At 34.1% G+C, this 26619-nt stretch overlaps 1 protein-coding gene across 2 annotated transcripts in view; it reads left to right on the forward strand.

The window, feature by feature from the left end:
* Positions 1–397: 397 nt before the first annotated feature.
* EPHA3 (EPH receptor A3) overlaps positions 398–26619 on the forward strand; it is a gene marked incomplete at both ends in the record, with an annotated part of 304318 nt that continues 278096 nt past the window's right edge. For both annotated transcript variants that reach the window (XM_084231585.1, XM_084231586.1), the window contains 2 exons: positions 398–485; positions 20479–20543. In XM_084231585.1, the coding sequence (XP_084087711.1) occupies positions 398–485; positions 20479–20543 (153 nt within the window). The remainder of the gene's footprint in view (positions 486–20478; positions 20544–26619) is intronic.

Consider the following 26619-nt stretch of genomic DNA (forward strand, 5'->3'; position numbering starts at 1 on the left):
AATAAAATAGCTGCTTTTCATTGAAAATAAAGAGAGGGTGTTTTTCTCACCCCACCACTATCCCCCCTCACAACTTCTGGATTTCCTGCCCCACTGGCGACATCCCTACACTCCCTCCCACTTCCTTCCCAACTCTGTGTTTCAGAGCTATCTGCAAACTGGCTCCTGCTGTGCAGTTCATCTTCAGAGATCGCTTCCGACGGCACTAGGACCCTGGGATGTCCCTGAGCGAGGTTTGCGGAAAGGCAGCCAGACTCCTCCTTATCTCCAGTGTCAAACTTGACATCAGCCTGCAAGCGGAGCATGGTAACTTCTCCAGCAATCAGAGCGCTCCCCCTCACATCAGTGGCATGCTTCATGGAGATATGCTCCTCTCACTGCCCTCTGCACCAACAACATGGATTGTCACTTCTCCATCCTCCTCCTTCTCAGCTGCTCTGTTCTCAGCTGCTTCGGGGAACTGATTCTCCAACCTTCCAATGAAGGTAAGCCAGGTACAGCGGCGCGCACAGCCCAGCCCCGCAGGGCTAAAGCTCCTCAGAGCACGTTCTCACCGAAACCTTTTCAGGTCCTTAAGGTGCTTCAGAATCAAGGGGTTTGCTTTGAGAGTAAACTAAGATGTGCTTTTATTTTTCAGTTGTCCTTTAAAATACTTTAATAAGAGGTATTTTTGATTGTTTAAACCTCAACTGTTTTTAATCTGATACCAATACAAGCATTTAACTTGTTTCGCTAATTTTAAGCAGAAAGAGAGGAAAAAACACTCTCCACTTTTACAACCGGGATGTTAATTCCCAAATAGCCGTGGCAGCATTTCATTTTCTAATTATGACCATGTAGTACTCTGAGAAGTTTAAAAGAAAATCCAGCCCTCCTCTCTACATTCTTTAGTGTGTTTAAAGATAATGACAGGTTGTCCTACTTAGGATCGTGGCATTTATGAATGAACTAAAGGGAAATCAATGTTTGTGGAAGCAGAGATGTGTGTGTGTGTGTGTGTGTGTGTGTTGCAACTGCTATATCGAAGTGATGTGTATCCCACCAGGCGAGTAAGCTTTATGGTACAGGTTCTAATGAGCAGCATATGCCACATTAACATAAGTAATATTTGCAGGAATTACAATAAGCTTAGGTTGGATTCTCTTTGTTTAAGGACTTATTTACAAATAGGAGAATGAATTTAATGAATGGGGAAAATCTCCTGGGTCATTATAGTAAATAACTGAATAGCAAATTAGGAAAGAATGTTCATATGCAGCAAATGGCATTTCCTTGAGGATGGGTTATTTATTTTCGTTGTAATGGGCATACATCTCTTTTCAATGGATTAAAGTGCAAACCTAATACTAAAGACACCAATGTTTCCTATAAAATTGTCTACTTAATACATTCATTGCTTTTCCCTGTATACCTTTTGTAGTCTGTTCCTAATGATTTGTGAATACAATCACTAACTCTTAAGGCCAAAACTTCTCTGAAAAATTGTTTTAAGCCACATCACTTAAATATTTGAATTTCTTCTAATCATTTGTAACTTACTATAGGAACATTGAGCACTTTAGCAAACTGAATGATACCTAAATGCTATATTCTATATTGTGTCATTTACTAGAAATATATATTGGCAAACCATAATTACTTAAAATATAGTATTTCAAAAACAAGCAAAACCCCAAAATATTTAGAAACTTTGTAATTAAATATAAAAGCTGTCTCATATTTGGTGACCTACTTTCACTGCTAATAGAGCAGTTTAATTTCATTCTTTCCTTAGTGACTGCCTCTATCAATTTAGCTGATTTTCATTAAATTCTGTTTTCTTTTAATTGAGAAATTAAAAATTGTAAAATAAAAAGATCAAGAAGATCATCTTACCTGCAGGTGACATATTGTTTTTACAGATCAAATTGAAATGTTTATTTGAAATTAGTGGTCAATCATTCTTCATGAGTGAAAAGCAAAAATAATCATTGCTATGAATAACATATCAATAAGTTAAAATTAGTGTTTTTTAATGTTTGTTTCATTGAAGACATTGACAGTATTGACAATACTAGAAAAAGAGTAATATTATCCCCACATTGCTATGATAAGTTGCATTTTTCTGGGGGGAATATTTGTGAACTACTTAGATAATGAGTTTTATTGAATTAATAATGTACAGGCATATAACTGAAAGGCATATAATAGAAAACATAACTTCAGTAAATTGAAAAATCAAAAAAGATCATTTAAGCACATTCACACCTACATAAAATTTGTAATTGTCAATTTAATATAATAAGCAATCAAATGAAATTGCTTTTAAGTCACAACTAGTATATGTTTGGGTATTTAGTGTATATACATACACAGGTACAAATTGGCAATATGTATGTGGAAGTGCAAATATACTTAGAAATCTAACAATTTACATTTAATTTGCTTGATAGAAGCTTATTGTTCATGGGATTATTCTTTCTAGATCTTGCCCTATGGGTAGTGACTCCTTCCCCTTCTGAGATTATGAAGGGAAGGTTTGAAACAAATTTTCAAATAACTGATTTAATTATAGTAATATGGATTTTAAATACTGATATGGTAGTTTGGATTTTAGTAGTTGAATTGTGTAGCATAAAAAGTGAACATCCAAGTATATGCTGAGATTTCCATGGAATTCTTCTAACAATGTCATTTGAATAGAAAGCAATGCTTCTGAAAATTCATATATGTTATAGAAGGGAAAATAGTAAAATTAATCTGATAAACATAGCTTTCTCACATAAATTTTGAAAACTAATATGAATACTAGCTTGCATTTATAATACTATGATCAAAAGTACATTTTCATACCTTAGAAATTTACTGTCAAATTTTTCTAGAATTTATTCTGTAATCTATTATGAAGTTAGGGGCAATGGAACTAAAAGAGAACCAAACCAAGCCATTGAGTTAATCACTAGGAAACTTGCCCACATGTGTTTTATAATTTGAGATTTGATAATGAAATATCAATATTGAAATGCCATGGGTCAATAAAAGAGAACAAAAACATAGGAAAAGTTTAATCTTAACTTTCCTTTTATGAATCCAGTTACAAATAACTTTGTAATGTTCTTTCAAGAAAATGATTCCAAGCGATATTTTCTTTCACTGGACTCCTCAATGGTGATAGATTATTTATAATTTCAGTGATTACTTAAATGAAGAATTGGCCTATATACTTTAACAGGAACTTTATAAAGCTGAATGGACTTTATTAATATATTATCAGCTATCTGTTTATATGACACTTCAAGAAATACCTCCAGTGAGAAATCAACTACTTTGCATGCATGATAAAATAGGATGGCTACACTGTGTATTATTAGGGAAGCTCAGACATTTATTCCCTGTTTCCATCCCAGATGGTTGATGATCATGGAAACTGGAAATAACTGTGGAAAGAAGTTAAAAACTTAATATAAAGTGCTGATATAAACTTGATATAAACTTTTATTTGTTCAATATCTTTTAACATTCGATAAAATACCCTCTTTAAACACTTTTCTACTTTTGAAGCAATCTGAGGCAGAATACACTGCTTATTCATCAGTACTTAATACACTAAATCATTTTATCTACCTAAAGCATATCCATAAATAGATGAACATTTACCCATTGAGTTCTTTACTTTAGAAATTAGCATTTCCAAAGTAAAAGTGAGCAGAGTTAAATCTACATATTTATATACTACTTGTTTTGTAAGACTTTTATTGGAGTGGGTGGGACACCATTTGTTTGAAATGTGTTTCACTAAACATAAATCTCCAAAGTACTAGAGGAGACTATGTGGTTGTTTAAAGCTTAAAAGGAAAACTTGCAGATGAATACTGTACATCCATTGAATAATAGGTGAATGTTGGAGACAATAAGTATTTTAATAATGGATTGTTCCATTTTTAATACTGCTATTAATTGCATCACTTTTCATATATAAACTCTTACCCTCAAATAAAAATACATTGAGATTTAAACATTAATAGATCTAAACTATCCTTTTTATAGGTTTTTTTTTTTTTAACATTGGCTTCTAATAGCATTTCATCATGGTAGACTAAATAATTGAATGCATTATACATTTTTGTAATTTAATAGCTCTCCTAATAGCCTGCCCCTACACCCCCTCTACCTCAGTTATAACTGTGTTATTTGCCTGGAGGTAGGAGAAACCTTAATTTCACTATTTTATAACCCACAACAGTTAACACTTGACCTGGGTCATTAACAGGATTATCAGCAAATTTGTTTAAGCTTTTACTGACAACCTGAATTGCTAGGATAATATTTTGATTGTGCCGGAAAGAAACTTTTTGTAACCTCTCAAAATCTGTCATGGAATTCATTCATTCTGAATCTCTATCTTCCTAAAGACTAATATTGATACTTATAATTAAAGTTGAGAAAATGTCCTCTTTGAGACCCCCATTGTCCTCACTTTTATGTCTCACGCATCACACTATTCTAGTCCCTATCATATATGAACAACTAAAAACTATTTTGAATAGCAAATATTCTGGCAATAATAATAGATTTATAAACACAACCAGCCTTACTTAACCATCAACATTTTCAATTTATGCTTTTTAAATATTGGTTCCGTAGTTGATTCATTTTTTTGCTCTATTTTAAGACAAAGTCTATTGGATATATATATAACTCAAAAGCAACTGGAACTATAAATGGGAAACTACATATAATAAAACACCACTGCCACGTGTAAGATCCTGGTTGTGTTATATATAAAGTTATCTTTTCCATGAAATACTAGAAACTTGGAGTTATAATGAAAACCACTTAAAACTAATATAAAAATTTTAGCAAAATGTTATACACAATCAGGACTTAAAGGAATTTTTTTAAATTGTGTAGTGAGTTTAGAAAATTTCATGTGAAGTTTTTTATTGCTTGAATATTATTATGGTTTGCTTGTATAAACAAGTTAGTAGTTTGACCTTGACTCTTAAGAAAGTTGGAGAATGGATTTAGTAAGATTGTTTATCTTGTTTATATGTTATCTACATTTTAATATTCAAATTTTGGTGTGTTCTTTAGGACTCCCTCACTTTTAGTAGTTTCTCACAGTACTTACTTTATAAATATCCCTGAATGATAAAATCGATTTTGGAAACTTGGAATTTTTCTGAAATAAAATATATGCAATTTTTAAATATCAAATAATCAGTTACATATGCAAAGGATTTTTAAAGGCAAAACATATTTCCACAGTATATTTGATTTACTAACTTCAATGCAAATGGAAACAGCAAGAACTGTTCTTGAGAGTTACATTTTCCAAGTCATAAAATCTTCAAGAAAATATTAATAAAACTTTCCACAAATCATCAAAACTCGATAAGTTCTTACAGACATTTACTTACTAAAAAATCTGTGATGTGGGTTACCTTTGATTTTAGTCATTTTCCAATGATTTTGTTTGGCATAAACACTGAATATAAGGGGAAATATGTATTTTTTGGAAGAACACTAAGTTTTACAAATCATTTCTCTCAAGTTCTTTGATTTTGTTTATTTTTAATATACACATTTTTCTTTTAAAACATTTGATAAAACTTATTCTTTTAATTCCTGTCTGATAAAAGATTGAGAAAAACAGATGCAGGTGTTCCCATTTTGGTTCTGTTTTCAGAGATCTGGATTTTATCACCCAGGAGGGTCAAAGCAGGACTTTTACCAAGTGTGCAAGTAGCTTTCCACAGATTTTTCAAATAAAGGGTTGACTGGTGGTGTGAAATGTTCATGATATTCTTCATCCAGGTGTACTGAAAACCAGGGTTAGAAATATAATTCTCCAAAAATTGAAAACCTTAATTCTTCTACAACATCTTTAGAAATAAAGGTAATGTTGTGACATTTACAAACTGTAAAGAATTCCAAACCACAAATTGATCTAGGAAGACACTCATGGGATTTAGAGTGCGGGTACTTGTGCACCCCTTAATTTCACTTTTTGGGTCTATTACCAGCTGCCTATTATCAGGTAGTTCTTGAAATCTGGCAGAAAGATTTTCCCTGGAAAAGCCAAGTCAGCAAGTTTTAGTTTGCTCCTATGAGCTTTGAAATTAAAAAAGGGTGGCTGATAACAAAGAAAAAAAAAAAGGTCTTTACAAGTGAAATTTAAAGTTGATTAGAAAGATGGAGTGGTAGAGAAGTGCAAAGATTCTAAAATTAATATTCACATATAAATCTTTGGCTTAAAAAAATCACTTAAAACATCTGGCTAATCAATTTTTTATTAAAGTCCTGCACATTTGAAACTGGGGTGAGGGGGGCAACTGTTTCTCAAATTTACACACTTTTGATTTTTCCCCAGAAGAAAATATTTTATCAAGGGAAGTTTTTTAAGAGTGTAACACGTCCCACCCCCCCAACACTCCCCCACCCTCCTGGATGCTTGGGGGAATGCATGTGGAGGGTGGATGGAATCAAAACCAGTTCAGCTAATAAAGCCTTCAACTAGAAGTGATATTATTAAACTGGGAGCCCTGAGTGTGGAACCCCCTCCTCCCTTCATTCTCTAAACCATGTCCTGCTGTTCCAGTCAAAGCAAAGGGTGAAAATCCACATAATCTAAACCAACATGGTGAAGTCAGAATAATAGGCGGGGAAGGCGGGGGAAAAACAAGTGGCAGCACTGTACAAACTGTTGGGAATGTCAGCGTCGGACTGGGGTGTCTGCAGGAGGGGATGTGCGCGCCTCTTTACCAGTCACACCTCCCACATTTGAAAGACGCAATATTGATTGCATTTGCAGAGCATGCCAGGAGACATTTTACCAAGAAGCAGGACTTCAGGGGTAGGGATGGTAATGTGGCAGGAGAAATGAGCAGGCGCTCCTCGCTGCCACCACACCCACCATTAGGGCGTCTTAACCGCAAACTATTCTCCGCCACCCGCACCAGACTCAGTGGGGCAGAGGGAAAACAGGATCTCTCAACAGTTCAGTACTTTTCACTCCGCATCGGATAAAAACAAAGAAAAACCCAACTCTGGGTGCGCGCGCCCCAGTCCCAGGGCTCCGGGGTGGGGGCGATGGGTTCAGGGTAGCGGCCAAAATTGGCTGCCCAAGCGCGGCGAGCTGGCCCTGGCCACCCGGGTGGGGACGGGGTGGGCGGTGGGCACACTCCCAGCGCGGGCTGCTTGCTGCGGCTTCGACCTGGCGGCCGGTGCCGGGCGCTCAGCCTGGGCGGAGGCTGGAGCGAGCGGATCGCCGCGGAGCCAAGTTCCGCGGAAAGCGGCGTTGGGAGGAGACGCGGGCGGGGAGAGGCAAACGTGCGCCCTCTGCCTGCTGCCGCCGCGCTGCTGGCGCCGGGAGTCGCGCGTCCCGCCCGCCCGCCACCTGGACTCTGCAAATCTGGGGGGAGGTCCCGCCTGAGCGCGCGTGCGGCGCGGCCGGCCAGGCGCGTCCGGACTTTGGCAGCAGATTTTGACCCGAGATGGACCTTGCGCCCCACTTTTCTTATCGCCATCAGCCAGCCTTTTCAGCGTGGTGTCAGGCGGTGGCGGGGTTCCTTTCCACCCGTGTTCACCAGCTAGTCAGCTGACTGATGAAAAAGGGGATTGAGTTCTGCAGGGTTCGCAAAACTCTGCAGCGTTGGGTACTTGGCCAGCTGGGTTGGGAAAAGCTGGAGAACTCAGAAGTCCAGTTGCCTTGGGGCTACTGTTTGATTCGACCTCTTTGCTGTTGCTTGATCTTTCAATTGTGTCCCCTTCCACAGTCCTTTGATCACTACAGTAAAACTAAATCTTGTGTGAGTGTGTGCTTTCATTTTTAAAAAAAGTCACCTGTTAATACTACCTGTTAAAAGTCTCCTGTTGAACCTCTTTTGAAAGCTAAGGGGAATGTTCCATAACTGTCTCCCCTGTGCACGATTGAACATTGTTGTCTCCTACAGTTCCATGTGAGATTGGCAGCATTTTTATTAAATCAGGATCTTTCCTTCTTCTGATTTTGGGAGTAAATGTGAAAAGGGTCAGAGATGTTTCTTGCAGCGGTGTTACCGACATAGGTTAGTTTATGGTAGATGCATAAGTTTCTGTGGTTGTGTCCTAACTTCAGTGTCTCCTTTATAAAAGCTAGAACTTTAAATGCAGGGTTTCCGAAATAAGTGTAGCCTGAGCCATGTCCACCTTTGAGCTAATTGCACATAGTCCTGCTGGTTGGGAATATTTCTAACAACATTATCACTCACTCACTGGACTTCATTTATCATTAAAGTAGTCCTAAAATAGATAGGATGATATTGTTACAAACAAGGAAACTGAGAAAAGTAATTTTAACAAAGTAGTGACTGATCCAGGTCTCTGTCTTTAATTTTAACTTCTTTTGTTCTTGTTGCTTTTCTGGTACACAGATGCTTGTGAATTAAAGAGGCAATCTTCTGTTCAGGAAAAAGTGTATTTTGACTGCATAAGAATAATTTGGGGGGAGCCAGGGAGAAAGTAACTTAGAGTATTTGAAGTGATAAATTTTACTTCAAAGTACTTTTAAAAAAGTTTTTCAAAGAGTACTTTGAAACTGAAATGTTTGCACTTTTTTGGTTATGATTATTTGCATCTTTGGGGGACCCATTAAGAAAATAATTTGAAGAAAATTTGGACAGAGGAATAGGAGAAAAGCTTTTCCTCACACTTTCTTACCTCTATTTCTTTTCTGACACTCAAACATTCCTTTCCATGTCCTGGAAAGAAAGTTTGGGCAATAATTCCATTCAGAGAAATTGTGAGGCAATTTCAATATAATCTGAAAATGATAATGTAGTGTTTTATATCATAAAAATGAAGTGTGCATTAACTACTGGAATTGTCATAGAGGTCAGTAGTAGGGAAAAGCAGAAAATGGTCTAAAAAAGACTGGTCCTTGTGGAAAATTTTCTGCATTTAAAAGATAATTTCTTAATTACTTAAGATGAGAAAAGTTATAAAATTTATCTTCTTTTTCACAAAAACACTTGTACTGTATTTCAGTGGAGCCATTGAGAGAAGGTAGCTAAAATAGGGTTTTGAAAGGTAGCAAATTAAATTGGGGGCAATTATATTTTTCATGTGGGTATTTCAGCACATATGTTTTGCATTAATTGCTGCAATAAATTCTGTTAACCTGGCAAAGAACAAAAATAGCATATTGATGACATCAGGCTTTCAAATCAGAAAGCTGCTTTTAGGATCTTGCTTTCTTCACTGTAATATGCAAAAAAGAAAAGTTTTCTAATGTGTTATCTTTCATGTTTCCAATTAATTATTCAACCACTCAGGCTGTTGGAACATTTTCCATGAGCAAAAAGTAAAGGCTTAGCAACAAACTTTTTTCCCCCTTGCTTTCCCTACAATTTATTTTTTTTAAATTAATATCTGGGTTTGTGTAACTTTCTCAAATCAGAAAAAAGTAAACTTCACTTTAACTTTACTATAAGTAAACTTGAATTGCTTCTTGTTTTAAAATGGACAAATTTAAAATCTTAACTTATTTCACAACAGGTTCTCAAGAAGGACTGAAACAAAAACAGAAACCGGGTTTAATTTCATTGCTGATAAAATATGCTTAACATAAACATATTTTCATCTTGAATTTTCTAATTGTTCACTAAGGAGAGGTTAATTTATCATCTTCCAAATAATTCTTAAGAAAGATAGATGAATAAACTCAACAGGCCCGGTAAAGAGTAAAACTCCTCATTTCCACTCCCCAATTCCCTTGATAAAAATATAAGAATCAAATTTTAATTTTGCCAGTGATAAAGCTGATTGATTTCCAATCAATATGAAATTTAGACATCCTGTAACCACCTTAAGGTAACTACAGGGAACAGAACAACTTGTTGGTAGGTAACATTTTTTTCCCTGATTTTCAAACCCAATTTAGCAATTAATAAAATCTATAGGTTTTAGGAAGTTTTTTATTGCATATAATAGCAGTCTTCACACTGAGGAGAAGTTAGGCTGGGAAGCTGATTTGCAATGGCTTCCATGTGGCTTATCTTAATAATCCTCTGGGCAAGCAGAACACTATTGTGTGTGCATATGTGCCTGTGTGTCTCTGTGTCAGCATGTGTGGTGCCAACAGTATTGTCCCCTTACAAAACAGAGCTATCGTCACACAGTGGGTAAAATTTTATGGATGAATTTATACCTTTTGCAACTAGGTGGTACAACATTCTGTGTTTCTGAATTACAAATCAGTGGTGAAAAATAAACAGTTAATTCTCCCCAAGTGAACTCCTGGTAATATGTAATATTCAAAGAAGGTACACAGAATGAAGTCCAAATTGTACTTTTTTTCCTTTCAAATACCAAAGCTATTTATGGAACATTTTAACAGAATGAGACTATGCAAAACTGGCATCATCACAGAAACTAGAATTAGAAATTAAATTAGGTATGTAAACACCTTCAAGTTGATTGAAGTTAACTATTGCAAAGTATTGAAAATGTCTTTAAAGAGGTGAAAAAGGGAAACAGTATTTTTCTCTCGGTTTATTTTAGCTATCTGCTTTCTCATAGATAAGCTAATACTCATTTACATTACATAACTCAGAAAAGATAAACTCAGACTTTTTATACTGCTTTTGACATTTCAGATCTGAAATTATAATGTTTTGATAGTCCTTATTTTTAAAGAAAGATTTGCAGTCATCTAACTGAACAAGTTAATCTGTGCTTACAATGATGGTTTCTCTATATTTTGAGGTACAACTGCTTTCCTTAAATATTTGTCATTAAATAAGGAATTTTTCTTCTTACATTTGCTTTTAAGAGTGCTCCAAAATCTTCCCAAATGTTTGAATGTCTTTTAAAAATCTACATAGAATTAGAGAAGGAAAAATTAAAATTAGTAGCATCTCTTTATACTTCCTTTCCCAGATGTAATCCTTTGGAAACAGTGCATAATCTGTGTTTGTCCAGGTTTGTAGAAGATTCACTACCTTAACCCAGTAATTAAAATTTTAGAACCCTAAATTTAACTGCTTAAACCATTAAAATGAATCTGAAAAAACCTTTGTATTTTTTACTTAGCAAACAGCGCACACTTGAGGAGTAGTTGCACACTAGATTTTGGAAACCAGTGTTATTGTCAGTGGTGCACTCTGCCACTGAAGACAATTTAAATGGGACAGAGGACCACAACTGTATACTTTCATCAGAAAAAAATACTTCAATATAGATATGTAAGTTACAAAAAGCATGAAATGGATCTTCAGAGAAATGTGCAATTAGCATCCCAAAACGGAGCCCCTTGGATGTAGGGAAGATTTAAAAAAAAAAAAAAAAGGTAAATAATCATAATAATGAGTTAATAAAAAAACAAAGGGAGGAAGTTAAATGACTTTCCTAATTTCATGTGGTGGGGATGATTATAACTCAGATTTTTTTCACTGTATATTTCTAGGAAACTTTAAAAATATTTCGAATGAATGCATAACTAACTATATATGTAATTATAAAGCACTTTTGAAAGAACTGTATATTCAGAAATATCTATTTTAATAAGCATATATCTAACATCTATAAATTGTATGTGAGTACATGCACACACACATTTGTATTTGTGAGTATAATGGAAGCACATGTGACTGGATAGCAGAAAGAACCATCACAAGATGGAAAGTTAAGTAGGTGTTGTCTCCTTTACAAATAAAATCCAAGGGCCTCCCCTGGTGGTGCAGTGGTTGAGCGCTGGGCTGCGAAGCTGCCTGCAGCCTCTGCAGCGCCAGTTTGATCCCCGGCCACCTGTGAGGATCCCACATGGCTCGCAGACCTCTCCTGCCGACTGCTGTTCCTCTCAGCAGTGTATTTCATCGGTCTGCCTGTTCTGCTCCCCGCTCTGGCTCTGGTGAATTCTCTCACCCTCCCACACTTCTGACTGTACCCAATGCTTCTATAAATAAATAAATAAATCTTTAAAAAAAAAAAACAACAAAAAAACAAATAAAACCCAAGATGAAATTTTTCTAATTCTACCTTCTTTTCCAGTAATAAGTTAAAAGTTTTCTATTAGATACTTTCCATTGGTATAATGCTTCTCAGGTTGAAGGAACAGGGTTAGAGTTCTGATTAAACTGATAAGCATGTAGCACATTATTTAATCCTTTGTGGACATTTATAAAAACACAGATTATACTTTGAAGAGTGTTTTTATATGTGTGTGTGTCTGCAGACATCAGTCCTGATATATAAAAAAGACTAGACATATTGTTCTCCAGAATAAAATGAAATGAAAGTCATCTCTTTATTTTAATTTTTAAGAAAATAAACCAATGTAGTTATTTTGCAAGGGCCTTCTTTTGAAATAAAAATATGTTTTGTGACATAAAAGTGCCTAGATTATATTTTTAAATAAATTTTATGCTTTTAAAAATTTCATTTCTTTACTATATGTTTATAATGATCTATGCTAAAATATTGAATCCTTATATCCAGGAATAGCTTTATTTGTAAAAGAAACATTATATTAGAGATGTTTTTGGGGACAATCTGTTTATTCTATTCCCTGTTGACAGTCATCAAACTCTGTGACAAAAGTTGTCATATAGCATTGGTTTAGTACTTATACATTAATAATCAAGATTTTATGATATGATGTGATAAAAAATATGCCAAGACAGCGTGAGTTTATGGTGTGAAGGCAAAATGTACAATGCTAACTTTTGAGCACCTATTTGCCTTAGTAAGCATATATCACAACTCAATAATATATTTGCAATTTTCACCTTTTAATCTGTCAAAAAATATTTCCAAATTGGAAATAAAGAAGTTGTTCTGTTATTTCTAAAAGACTTCAAAAGACCAAAAAATGTGTTGGAAAGGACACTGTTTACATCATCACTAATGTTCAACTTTTGGTAGCTTTTATATTTTGAGAAACACATTTCACTTGTCTAAATGATTCATAATCTTGGTTAACAAAGCACAGAAATAAAGAGACCTGCTATTCTAGGGACTGTTATTCAAGCTGTGGTTGTTAAGTGCAGCAAAACTTCACTGACAACAGAACATTTCCCCTCAGTTATGTGAAAGGATGATTTTCTTACAAGAATTTTGTTCACTAGTGATATTTTGGAAGCCATTTTCTCCAAAGTAGTGTTGGCATCAGAAAGACTTAAATTTCTCTGAATAAAATGCAAAAGAAAACTTTAACCTTTTAAAAACAGCTTAAGTTTACATTTACTGAAATGTCTGTTTCAAGTAGAATTTTGGTCTGTGTTTCTGTTATTTTTTAACCATTCAAGTCATAAAAAGCACAGATACCTGTGAGATTATGCATTTTGATTCCAAGAAATGTACCCTGTTATTGGCAAAGATTGAGATAAGAACACCTACTTAGAGTTTCTTCTATAATTAAGACCTATAGAGAAGTCAACCCGAAGTTATTGCTCAGGAGGAAAAGTTCACAAGGAAAAATGAGTTGGGAGTATACCACTTTGTTCAGAAATCTTCTCATATAGCATATAAATTAGCCATTATGATACCATGTGACAAAAGAGGTTATTCACAAAAATGCCTAGCACTACAAAATTTTTCTCTTTAATTTTTGCTTAATGATTTTAGCTGGCCATTTGATAAGTGATCTTAAGTTTATATTTCTATGCACAAAGTGAGTATAAGATTTTCCAGAGTCTACAGCAATGTTTATGCAAAGAATTAATAGATTTTAGATGACTTCACATATATTCTTTTTTTCACATATATTCTTATTTTTTTAAAAGATTTTATTTATTTATCTATACAAGAACCGGGGTACAGGCCAGATGCATGGAAGGGTGAGAGGATTCACCAGAGACAGAGCAGGGAACAGAACAGGCAGACTGATGAAACACACTGCTGAGGGGAGCAGTGGGTGCTACAGCAGAGGTCTACTGTGCCATGTGGGACCCTCACCGGTGGCCGGGGATCGAACCGGTGGTACAGAGCCTGTGGACAGCTTCACAGCCCTGTGCTCAGCCGCCTGTGCCACCAGGGGAGGCCCTTCACATATATTCTTAAAAGAGGTTTTATAATTTTCAGTCTGTGAGATACAAATTTAACTACATCTATTGAAAAATATTTTAATTATGTCTAGGTAGGAATAAATATGACTAGGAAGTCCATAGAAGCTCTTAAACTAAGAATATGTAACCAGAGTAAATAAAAGATTTGTGGAAATACTTAAGTACATCAATAAAACTTTGACTTCTCTAAATTTCTTCTCAATGGCATACCTTGATATACACAGTATAAATGAATTGTTGAGCTTTGGTGGACTCCTGTAAGAAAATGTGTGTTTGTTTTTTGATTCCATATTATGGTTGACCTGAGTACAGAGAATTACAGAGAATTACAACATGAGAAGAAAAAATGTGTTTCTTCTATCATTTTCTTGTATTTGTGCCATTTCAATATAATCTATAAACAGAATAAAGGACCCTGCTGCTATCTGTAGCCTAGAGCAAAGTTAGCCTTTTAATCATAACAAATAATGATGAAAAAAAGGATTATAAGCAGTGGACAAGAAATTTGGGAAAATTTAGAGTGATGGTGGGAACAATAAAAGAAGTGTCACTATTCTTTAGTAAAAGCAATATGTAATCAAGGATGGGTTTGCTTTTTTGGTAATAGTTTCATAGCTATTTGCAATTGGCTATAAAGTCACCTTATAACTGGAGGTTTTACAAGCAAACATCTATTTTTGTAGAGGTCTGAAATTCTGTAGCCATTAATCACTACTGTTCACCTTGAAATGATTATCTGATACTTTTTATAACTTGGTGTTTTCATAAAATACAACTATAAATTTTTTTTAAAGATTTATTTTATTTATGCATACAAGAACTGGGATGTAGGCCAGAATTGCAGGGGGCGAGAGGATTCACCAGAGACAGAGGGAGGAGCAGAAAAGGCAGAGCCACAGAAATATACTGCTGAGGGGAGCAGCGGGCAAGACAGGAGAGGTCTGTTGCGCCATGTGGATTAGCTCCTGGTGGGGGATCAAATTCATGCAACAGTGGCTGGGGATAGCTTGATAGCAGACTTTAACACTTGTGTCACGGGGGGCGGGGGGTCCCTAAAATGCAACTATAAAATTACCACAAAATATATTTGTGTGTTACTATAGAATCAAAAAGATTCCACTTCAGTAAGAAGTTGTGACATTCAGTTTTAAAAATTATTTTGGTACTGTCTGTACATTTGTAGAATTTAATATACAAGATCAGAATATTAGTTTAACTCTTAGTCATTCTAAATAATCAAGTCATTCTAAATAAGTTAGTCATTCTAAAGTGAATCAGAATTTTGAAATAATCTTGAAAAAATTTTGGCATTTTAATAGTATATAAAACTCCAGAAGTTTATATCTAAAGTTTTACATATGTCCTTACTAACTAGGATCATATTTTTTTCATCCTTAAAATATTTTCATTATTTTAAAATTGCTCAGGGCAATTCTTAGGTTCTATGAGCAAGTTTTGTTCATCACTAAAAATTTAATGACTGAATGTGTTCAAAAATCTTAGTGCATTCTTAATGGTAAGGAATGAATGTGGTGTACAACCTTGGTACAAACAATTATTCATGATGTTGTCAATGCAAATGTGCAAAGAAACACATATTTGAGGGGAGATAGGAAGAAAGAGAGGATAAGACTCCTGGGCATCAAAAATCCACAGCCCAGTTCTGTGAGAAAAAAGTTAGTAAATATCAGGGGCAGAAATGACACCAAGGTTTCCTACCTGTCAAAAGTACTTATAATTTGGAGTCAATTCACTCTTGACCTCCTTCTCACCCCTTTATTCCAGTATATACCTTCTAATTCCCACCAGGCACTACACTTTCTTTTCATCAGAAAAATCTCACTTTAGTGCCTATCTCAATGCCAACTCAAAGAGACTAAGTAGAGATTTCCTTACTGTTTTTGAAAATAAACCCCTTCACCTATTCATTCACTTTTTAAAAAGTAATATGACAACATAGAATAGAGCATGTAAAAGAAATTCATAACCATGTCCATCTAGATTTTTGTGATTTCCAAACACAGTTTTACCTAGAAACTCCATTTATAGTTCATTTCAAGTAGTCATAGAGTTTAAATGTCTTTTTATTTTTAAAGGAGATCTTTTTTTTTTTTAAGATTTATTTATTTATTTATACAAGCACCAGGTATAGTCAGAAGCGCGGGAGGGTGAGAGAATTCACCAGAGCCAGAGTGGGGAGCAGAACAGGCAGAGGGACAGAAATACACTGCTGAGGGGAGCAGCGGGAGGCAGGAGAGGTCTGCTCACCATGTGGGACCCTCCTCTGGTGGCCTGGGAGCAGCCGGGGATAGAACCTGCGCCACAGAGGCTGCAGGCAGCCCCGCAACCCAGCGCTCAACCGCTGCTCCACCGGGGAGGCCATAAATGTCTTTTTAAGTCACTTTAATTTTAAAAGTTAATACAAGCAATATATCTCTTTGAAGAGCAAATATTCTGAAATTAATGATATGACATATTGCCTGTTGCAAATAGAAAATATTTGGCTATCCCACTATTGGAATATGAAATCTGTAAGGGATAATTTATGTCTTTGGTAAATTACCTGGCCAGAGACAGTCATTAAGGAAGTAAATTATCCATATATTCTCACTTACCCTTAAAAATAGTTTCCTAAGGCTTTTTTAACTAAAATTCACAATTCTGAGCTCAGTTTTTCAATATTCAAAATAAATATTCCAAGTTGCAAATTGCTGATTAAACTCAAACTGCAATATTACAATATTTGTATATTACAATTCAATCTGCTTATTCTATCTGCTCTTGCATTTGGATAGTGGCATCACTTAAAAGGAAATGATCAGACTCCACAGGTGTTTTTAAGTTGTATTAATTTTACTGAGGAGACATTGATATACAATATCATCTATCTATATCTGTTTGTCTATCAACCAACTGACCAACCAACTGCTCTACTTATCTATCATCTATCTATCTATCTATCTATCTATCTATCTATCTATCTATCTATCTATCTATCTATCTATCTACTATCTATCTAATTTACCTTTTGGGAGGAGACAAAAACAGTGGTAACCTTGCCTATAGGTTTAGAACATTGTATTACAAGGCAAGGTTTAACCTAAATATCCAGAGGAATCGCTCACAACTGGCTTGTTCAAATTCCATTAGCTTTCTCCTTCTTATCTCAATTTTGCTACACTCAGATTGCTATACAGCAGATTGCTGAAGACTTGAGGTTTACATCCTGGGAAGACCCAGTTTAGCAATCTCTTTAAAGTGTTTAGAGTTCTTAGAGTGTTATATTTATTTTGCTACAAACAAAAGACATCTTTAAGTGCAAAGTAAAAGTAAAAGCTTTTAAAAAGTGTTTTGATGATGTATTCTTTTCTGGCAGGCCATATATTTAAAAATCAAAATACATTTCAAAAGTCAAAATATACCTGTCTTTGGTTAATGCATTAATTTTATAAGAACAATTAATGTGTATAGGATTTTATAAACTCATAGTGGCTTTAAATACATTTGTATTATTTGATCATCACAACAACATTGTGAGATAAAAGACAACAGAATCAGAATTGTGAGTAATGCTGGTAATTATGGTTTACTCATTCATGCTAAATGGAATGCACTAAAAATTCAATTTGTGAGTAAATGTAATACATTCAATTATCTGTTTTTCTTATTTTAATTGACAGTGTCATATTGTTCCTTTTAGTTTAGCTGTCCTCTTTTGAGGAGAAACCAAATGCTGATGTGGTTAATTCAGTACTTTCCTCCTCATAATTACCATCTGAGAAAACTTAAAGCTTTTAATTTTTGAGTTAACAAGCAACATTCCAGTGAGTAATTTTCTAAATGGAAACAATATTCATATTTCTTTTGCCTCACACACTTTTTTCCCTTTGATTACTATATTGAAATTAAATCGGCCATTAATCTTAAAGTATGGGGTGACATATTCATCATTTAGTACATATTCAATTATTATACATAAAAATACATTGAATCATTTAAACATCTAGAGGCATTACAAATATGATATAATGATTTATGATTCTGGCATTGTAAATTCTATGCAAAACCTTTGTAAAATTCTGAGAAATCAACTGATGACTGTGATAGAACCAAGTGATTGTACTGGATATGTCTTTATCAGAATGAAAGTTGACAACATACTTTATTATTATTTTTAAAGATTTATTTATTTATGCATACAAAAGCTGGGGTACAGGACAGAGATGTGGTGAGTGAGAGGATTCACCAGAGAGAGTGGGAAGCAGATCAGGCAGATGTATTGAAATACACTGCTGAGGGGAGCAGCAGGTGAGACAGGAGAGGTCTGCTGCACTATTTGGGTCACCTCCCTGGCTGGGGATTGAACTCATGCTGCAGTGGCTGCGGATAGCCTCATAGTGCTGTGTCTTAACCCCTTGCACCATCAGGGAGACCCCAATAACATACTTTAAAGATGAAGATGTATCCTCCTATTTCCAAAAATTTTCTAGCATTGATTAATCAGAAGTATTATCTGTTACATTAATTAATTGGTAGGGTTTTTTTTTTAACATTTCAAAAGATAACTTCAATATAATTAAGTATCCTGTTAATTTTGTAACTGAATATACTGGAAAATACAATATGGAAATTACACCATGTAAGCCATACAGCGATTATGGGATATCCAAATATTTTCTAATTCTATTTATATCTATCTAAATGTGATAACTTTTCAGGATTAATTTATTATAGAAACAATCTTTAATCATTATGAACTAGAGTGCAAAAGGTTAATTGTATGTTTTTCTTTCACTAGTAAACTTAGAGAATCTAACTTCGAGAGTTTCATCTTTTTTTAAGTTATGGTCAGGAAACTTTTTTATACTCACCTAATGTATTTATTACAGACCAGCTAACCAAACAGCTCCCTTTAAACTTATATAATGTTATAATGCAATGTTACTTCAATAGATCTTTTTTATACAGTGCCTGAAAATTTAGAATTCAAGTATTTATTATGTGTATTATATATTTTTGTTAACGTTTTATAAGGTAAATATTTCCTTGGTCTGAAGCTAATTGGGATGGTAAAAGAAAATATGTTCTTTTGTCTTGTATCAGAAAACACCTTTTTGAGAACACATGGAAATGTTGAGTAGTACGCATAATTAACATTGTCTTAAGGATGATTATGTTCTCTTTTTGTATTTATTGATTCAGCTGCTTAGTTTATGTTAATAATACACGTATTTAATGTAAACTTTAGCTTACTGTGGAATTATTTTCCATTTTAGAGAAGGGCATGGTAAAACCAAAGTTTCCATTGTTTAACATATCAAAAACCAAAGTGAGCTTTTTGTTTTAATTAAACTTAAAAAATGTTTTTACATTTTAATTTCTTTTTTTTAAGATTTGTTAATTTATGCATACAAGAACTGGGGTACAGGCCAGAGGTATGGAGGGTGAGAGGATACACCAGAGACAGAGTGGGGGATAGAACAGGCAGATATACTGAAATACACTGCTGAGGGGAGCAGCGGGTGTCAGGAGAGGACTGCTGTGCCAGGTGGTTCTCTTCCCTGGCTGGAGATTGAACTCGTGCTGCAGTGGCTGCTGATAGCTTCATAGGTTGTGTCTTAACCCCTTGTGCAACCAGGGAAGCCCCCTATATTTTAATTTCTAATTCAATAAAAGTTAATACTCTGTTGAAATAGATTATTTGCCTTTCTCATTTAATAATGTATTACAAATGCAACTCCATTTCATGATACATTTTCTTATTCACCAGACTTTAAAATAATCAGCATAAAGTACTGAGTAGAAGCATGGAAGCCATTGGGTACTGAAACTTCTTACATATGTAATGCCTAGCATAGGCAGTATCATAAAATATACCATTGCTTTGATTTCTCATCAAATTAGTAGCCAAACATTTTGTTACACGCAAGTAGGCAATTTATACAGTTTTTAAAAACATGCATTAGAAAATAATTATGTTGGGTATTTGACCAGAGACAACATAAGATGTCATATCAGATATGCACAAACAGGAATATTGATTCATTATGGAAGCATATTTGAGAAATGAATTCATAATGAAATGACATATACATTTATCAAATTTAATGCAATGTTAGCATAATGTTTCCCATTTCTATTTTATTGTTTCCTCTTTAAATCTATAATTATTCCACCAAAAATTATTATCAATATGTTGAGAACATTAACCTATCTTTGTAAGCAAAGAGTTTAACAAAAGTCAATGAAACTTTTGATCCCTTAACTTTCTCTATGGTTGCTTTTGTTTTATAATTCTCTTCTTATCTTCATTATTCACTTCTAGTGAAAATCATCTGTCATGTATTTTGAACATGTTGCTATTATGTCAACAACAACAGTCAAGATTAACTTGACAGAGCCAAATAGAATGCCTTTCTCTTAACTCTGTTGGTATACTTGTGTTTTCTTTTAGTCAACCTACTGGACTCAAAAACAATTCAAGGGGAGCTGGGCTGGATCTCTTATCCATCACATGGGGTGAGTTCAGAAAACTATTGAAACAAGATTCTGTCCATTGCCTCTTTTAGGGAGCAGAAGTTATTGGTATATCCTCCAAAGCAAATTTTTGCACTTCTTTTGACAAGTTATGCTTACCACTATATTCAGGACATGGAGAAATACAGCCTAATGTTAGTGTCTAGTGGAACTAGTGAGAAATTTGAAGACTTTTCCTTCTGAATTTATCAAATGCTTGAACAAACTAATTAGTTTAATTATTAACAGCATCATGCAGATGATTAAGTATGATCATCTAACATTTTTTATGATGTGATCAGAATAGGTGAATTAAGAAGACATTCCAAATTGCTTAAGTAATGTAGAAACTGTGTTTTGGCGATTTATAACCTTAAAAACCACAGTGACTATTTTCAATAGGATAGGATATATTTGTCAACAGTATAAGCCTGTGTCTCCTCCTTAATGACGTTGTTTAAAATATCTGCAGCTTTTCTAGATCACTTTAAAACTGTGGAATTTTATTTAGACAAAAACTGGCTGCTTTTAAATTGTAAATTTTTAAGGTACTTGTAGTAATTTATCAAGCTAGATCATTCAGGCACATGTTTTTTTTTTTTTTTTTTTTGGTGACACAAATGCTTATGATGAGCCTTTTGTGTAAAAAAAAAAAATCTTTACTTTTTTTCGGAAAAAAAAAGGGTCATACTTTTGAAATTTGTTGTTCCTACAAAATTGTGTAATAAATGCCCAAATGTATCTTTTTTGTTTCCAAATATAACTTGTGGAAAATGCAAAATGGTACTTTGAAATAATTGTTATATGAAAAAATTTAGGTATTTCTTTTCTTTCTCCACTAGTCCTTTTTCAAAGAGGTTATAATTATTTCCACTTAGCTTTGTGGTTCAATCTTCAAATTTTTGTGTATAGGCACACTGATTTTTAAGGTACTTCCAGCTTCCTTTTTGCCAAGGGATGTTTTACATCATGGATACTTCATCTATCTGTCATCTTTGCATCTGCTTCTCTTCCTGGTACACCTTGACATTGACAGAAGGCCAAAACCCATCACATAATCAGGCCTTAGTTAGTTGCTTTGGAGGGAAGAGTATGAAGTAAGCCAGGATTCGGTTTTCCCAAAGGTGTAAAAAGAATCAAATAATTAGGATAAAAGAACATCCTGGTTGTCATAAATAGTGAATCAAAATTCAGAGTTAAGCTGGAAAACTCTTTCAAAGCCAATTATTCAAAAATTTAAACCTAACTTAAATATTGATCTAGAAATTTGAGATTTTTAAATTATTCTAGCAAATAATAGGCCATCAAAACTTGCTGCATAAGGATTTATGAAAACAAAAACCACAGTGACATTTTATAATACATGCTTATATATGTATTTTTAAAAAAACAATAATAAATTGATGTGCGTATCAAAGCAACAGTCTACCTTATATTTTCTTATAAAGAAGGTATAAAGAAAACCCATTTCTGTATATTGAGAATTTGGAGAATTGTCTTCATTTACCTTGTCAATGTTACAGATTTTATAGTGAGACAAAGTTGGCACTTGTATTTCCAGAGATAACTTGGGCTCCAGGTACGCTACACCTCTGGCACTGTGGATAGATAGCTAAAGGGTCTTAGAAAAGCATGTCCTTAGGTTTCAGCCCAGAATTTCTGAATCAGAATTAGCATTTCAGTGTGGTTTTAAAGATATACATCTCAGGGTAACTCACCTCCTCCACCTTTCCCATCTCTTGCTCATTTTCTCCTGAATTTTCGCTTGGACTCTTTCTTAATTTTCTCAGTGAACAATTTTGGCTCCCTCTGGCCTCAAAAGCCATCACATTGTTTGTGCCTCCTTCTCATTGCTTTCCTGGTGGATCTTCTTGCAGCTGTGACTTCCTTCTTTCTGATACATTAAATAGCCTAAAACAGCTGGCTGAGCTCTCTGAGTTTATATTAAAAACTTGCCGGGAGGAAAAAAAACAAATCTCCTCAACAGGTCATGCTATTTATACCAGCTCAAGGCCCCAAAGCTAAAAAAAAAAAAAAAACAGGATAAAGAAAAATCAAATATGTGAATTATTGTACTGTGGCAATTTGTAGTATATTTTTTTCCTGAAAAATTTCTCATTATGTTAACTCTAATGACCATGAATGATTAAGTGTCATTAATTAGGAAATATTAGTCCATGTTCTTTATTTTTTTTTTTTGAGAAACGATGACATTCTTAAGTAAAAGCACTGCATAGTAATTTAGGTTTTGGATTTTAACATTCTCACTTCTATAATTGTCTTTAGACTAAATTATTTTTATTTCTTAATCACTCCATTTTCAACATGACAAGGATAGATTAATTTTATTTTTTTAAAGGAAATAGAAGAAATGTTACTTATTTGTTACAAATTCTCCATAATAAATGTAACAGCTGGAAACAACTTTGAATTTATTAGCTTAAACTAATAACCTTAATAAATAGTAGGGTATCTATTCCTAGGTTAATGAAATTATGAATATAAAGTTTTGGGAGAAGCTTAGTAATGTGAATCCACAATCAATCAGTGAAAATCCTGTGTTGTGTGTGTGTGTGTACGTATCTTTACATTCTACTCTTAGCAAATTTTAATTATATAGTGTTATCAACTATAGTTACCATGTTATACATTAGATTTTCAGACCTTATTTATCCTATAGCTGAAAGTCTATGTTATTTTGCCAACTGTCCTGATTTCCTCCACCTGCTGAAACCCAGTTTTCTGCTCTGTTTCTATGGGTTCAATTTATTTTTAAATTCCACTTATAAGTGATACCATACAGTATTTTTCTTTTCCTGTTTAGCTTATTTCATTTAGTGTAATGTCCGCAAGATTATCCATGTTGTTGCAAATGGCAGGGAAAAATGGCACTTGATTTGGGTTAATGGGCTTACTGTGATGAGTGGGTAAAGAGAGAGATCATTTCAATTTTTCCTTGTGGGCTTATTTGACAATGTTTGGAGATATCATTGTTTCCCTAACTGGGGAGGTGAAGCTCTAATAGGAAGGTCAGGGGTGTTGCTAAACAACTTACAAATAGCAAGGAGGTTGCCTACAATGCAGAATGATCTGGTACATAATAACAGTACCCAGGTTGAGAAAACCTTACTAATGAAATGAATAATGGTGCTTCTAGTTTTAAATGGCACTTCAAGTCTTAGAAGAAACCTGGTAGGAAAATTTGGTATTAAATTATTATGCATGGAACAAATTCTCAAAAAAAATTATCTGGGAGGAAATTTAATGAAACTTTGATTTTCTGTAAATGAAGGTCATGAAAATAATATTCAAATATATAAGCTGAAATTGCAGAAGAATTATAAATAGAAATTCATCTTTCAATGTAAGGATTTTATTTAATATGGACATTTTTCTGACACTAAATCTGTTCATATTAGCAAAGTAGACACAAGAAATTACTTTCTCTTGCCCTATAAACTATGGATTCTATAAACTATATTTGAATTCTTGGTTTAATTATGTTAAGAAATTTTGTTATATAACTTAATGATTGTTTTCTTTGATTAGAGGACAAAGGACATGTATAAAAGCCTGTAGTTAGATTGCAATCTAGAAAAACTATTTTGTTTACACATGACTGTGTACTTAAACTGATTGATTGATAATATTAATCTACTAAATAAATTTTCTTCCTCTAAGTGCTGTTATTATGAAGTTGGATGAGAGGGAGGTAGTGATACAGTTTTCACTTGGAATAGTATCTGTGTGTTGATTAAGTAGTGCAAAGGACACATGAGTTGACGAGTTAATGAAAATTGAGGAGAAAAGGATGAGAAGAGGATAGGGAGATGCAGAAAAAAGCACATTTAATGAGTGATTCATATATTTTATGGGTGATCAAAAGAAGTCTCGAGCAATTGTGGAATTATTTTACTTTCTACATTCCTTCATTTTCATCTCTTATGATTTTTCCCCCTAAAGCTTTCTTACATATTTGCTTCTCCATTGATGGGGATTATTTCATTGAACAAGAAAAGCCCTCTTTTGGCAAATAGAAGCCAGGTTGGCTGCCTTTGCATCTGTTCCCTGGTTTGTCCTTGGTTTGTATCTGTTCCCTGGTTTGTCCTGGCTGAACAAACACCAAAATTGTTCAGGTTTTCAATCTCTAGTGTGTTCCTGGAAAATGATCCCTTTGTCACTCAGAGGGTGAATGTTGATTTATCTGAGAGCTATTCATGATATTGACAGTCATTTGCCAGTGTTTGTATAGATAAAAGTAAGTAAGGACAATAAGACTGAAGCAGAATTTCATTGACGTGCAGGAAAGGTTTCCTTCTGATAAAAAGAGGTGGAGAGAGGCCCCATATTTTGTGCATCTGGGTTTGCCCCAAATCCCCCTGTACATGTCTGGAGCAGCTGCACTTAACTCTTGACCAGAAAGACTGAGCCCAGTATGCATTAGAGAAGCTAAGCCAGTACCCTGACATGTCAGAGGCACTGATTTACAGGGAAGAATACATCTTCCTTCCTTAGGTTATTCTTCATATTTCTTATACCTTCAAATTAAGGTATCCTGAGAGAACACCATCAATCATCCCAATTTGTAAGTGAAAGCAATGGCAATGCACAGTTGTTATTAGCTTTTCCAGCATTTTCTTTTATGATGACAAACATAATAGGTAGACTAGTAAAATGAATTAAGCACATCATTTAGAATCAGGATATGTGTGTTTGAATTCTGGTTTTATCATTTATTACTGGATGATCTGATGACACCAATAACTGCCATTAACATTTGTCTTCACTTTTTTAATGTCATGATATCTTAGAGGACATTAGATTTAAGAAAAACCTATGGTATTTATCTATGGATATTTTTAAATCTGTTTATGATGCTGTATGTGAAAGAATCACAGATAATGCTTTCTTATTTTTGGTTAAGTTTTGAGGTTTTCTCATTCTAATCTAAAATATTTAGCTCAATTCATTGATGTATTTCCTTAAATCACAGTCTGTGCTTAATATTATGGAGTTGAATTTGGGATGTGGAAAATTGATGATTTTGTCATTGTGCCAGCAAATATCTCTTCTTAGTTAAGAGGCCAAAACATTGTTCTTGATGTCACATGATTGTTACTTCATGCATCTGCACAGATTAAAGTTTGCATGTGATTTTAAACTACAGTTTGAATTGAAAGGGTCAAAATATGATAGTTGGGTGTATAATTTATTTCAGGAAGACTATTTTGACAACTGTGTTCATCTATAACCACTTGGGAGTCGGCCTTTATGAATCATAGTCCAAATTCTACTTCGTATGCTAAGTAGTCAATCCTGGAAAATCGAATTTTTGACATCACATCTGATATGTGATTCTTGGTCATTTGAAATTTTCTGCCTATAATGAATAATACCACACAATACAAATGTGTCACTTTTACCTGTTGTGCTGACCTTTCAAAGAAGGATGTCTGATTTAGTTTTTTCCCTCCTTTCCTTAAAACAAAGAACATTGTTGTAAAAGAAGGGAAATGTGGATAAGTAATATTAATCAATAAAGATAGGCTTTATTCTAGCTACATTTAATTTGTAAAAATTGAAATGTATATATGACATTTATCTTCCAAGTTTTTATATGACTATAGGATGTAAAAGCAATAGATATACTCAGTGGAAAGAAATTTCATTTTATTCATTCTAATAAGCACATGTTAAAATTTTTGGTGGGGATTTATAAAAATAAAAATTTGTTCCAAAATTTAACTCATTTTTTTTTCTCCCTTATTTTCAAAACAAATCTTATGAATTAAAGATGTTGACTGTTAGGTTTAGTACGCTCTGGTGGTTGATTTCTTTTGAAAGATTTTTAAAACGAAATTAAATTTAGCCTGAAAAAAATACGGTGTGAAACATTTTTTAAAACAAGTCACAAATTCCAAATGAAAACCATCAGACCTGAGAGCATTGAAAGGTTATAATATTGCATTACAAACCACCTTAAACATTTCTGCAACTTAAGAGCCCATTGATTAGCATCACCTTTCTCTCCTGCTAATGGTGCCCACTTTATCCCTGAAGAATTACTTTCATCAACATA

This window comes from Talpa europaea (genome assembly GCF_964194135.1).
Source record: "Talpa europaea genome assembly, chromosome: 4".
Lineage (NCBI taxonomy): Eukaryota > Metazoa > Chordata > Mammalia > Eulipotyphla > Talpidae > Talpa > Talpa europaea.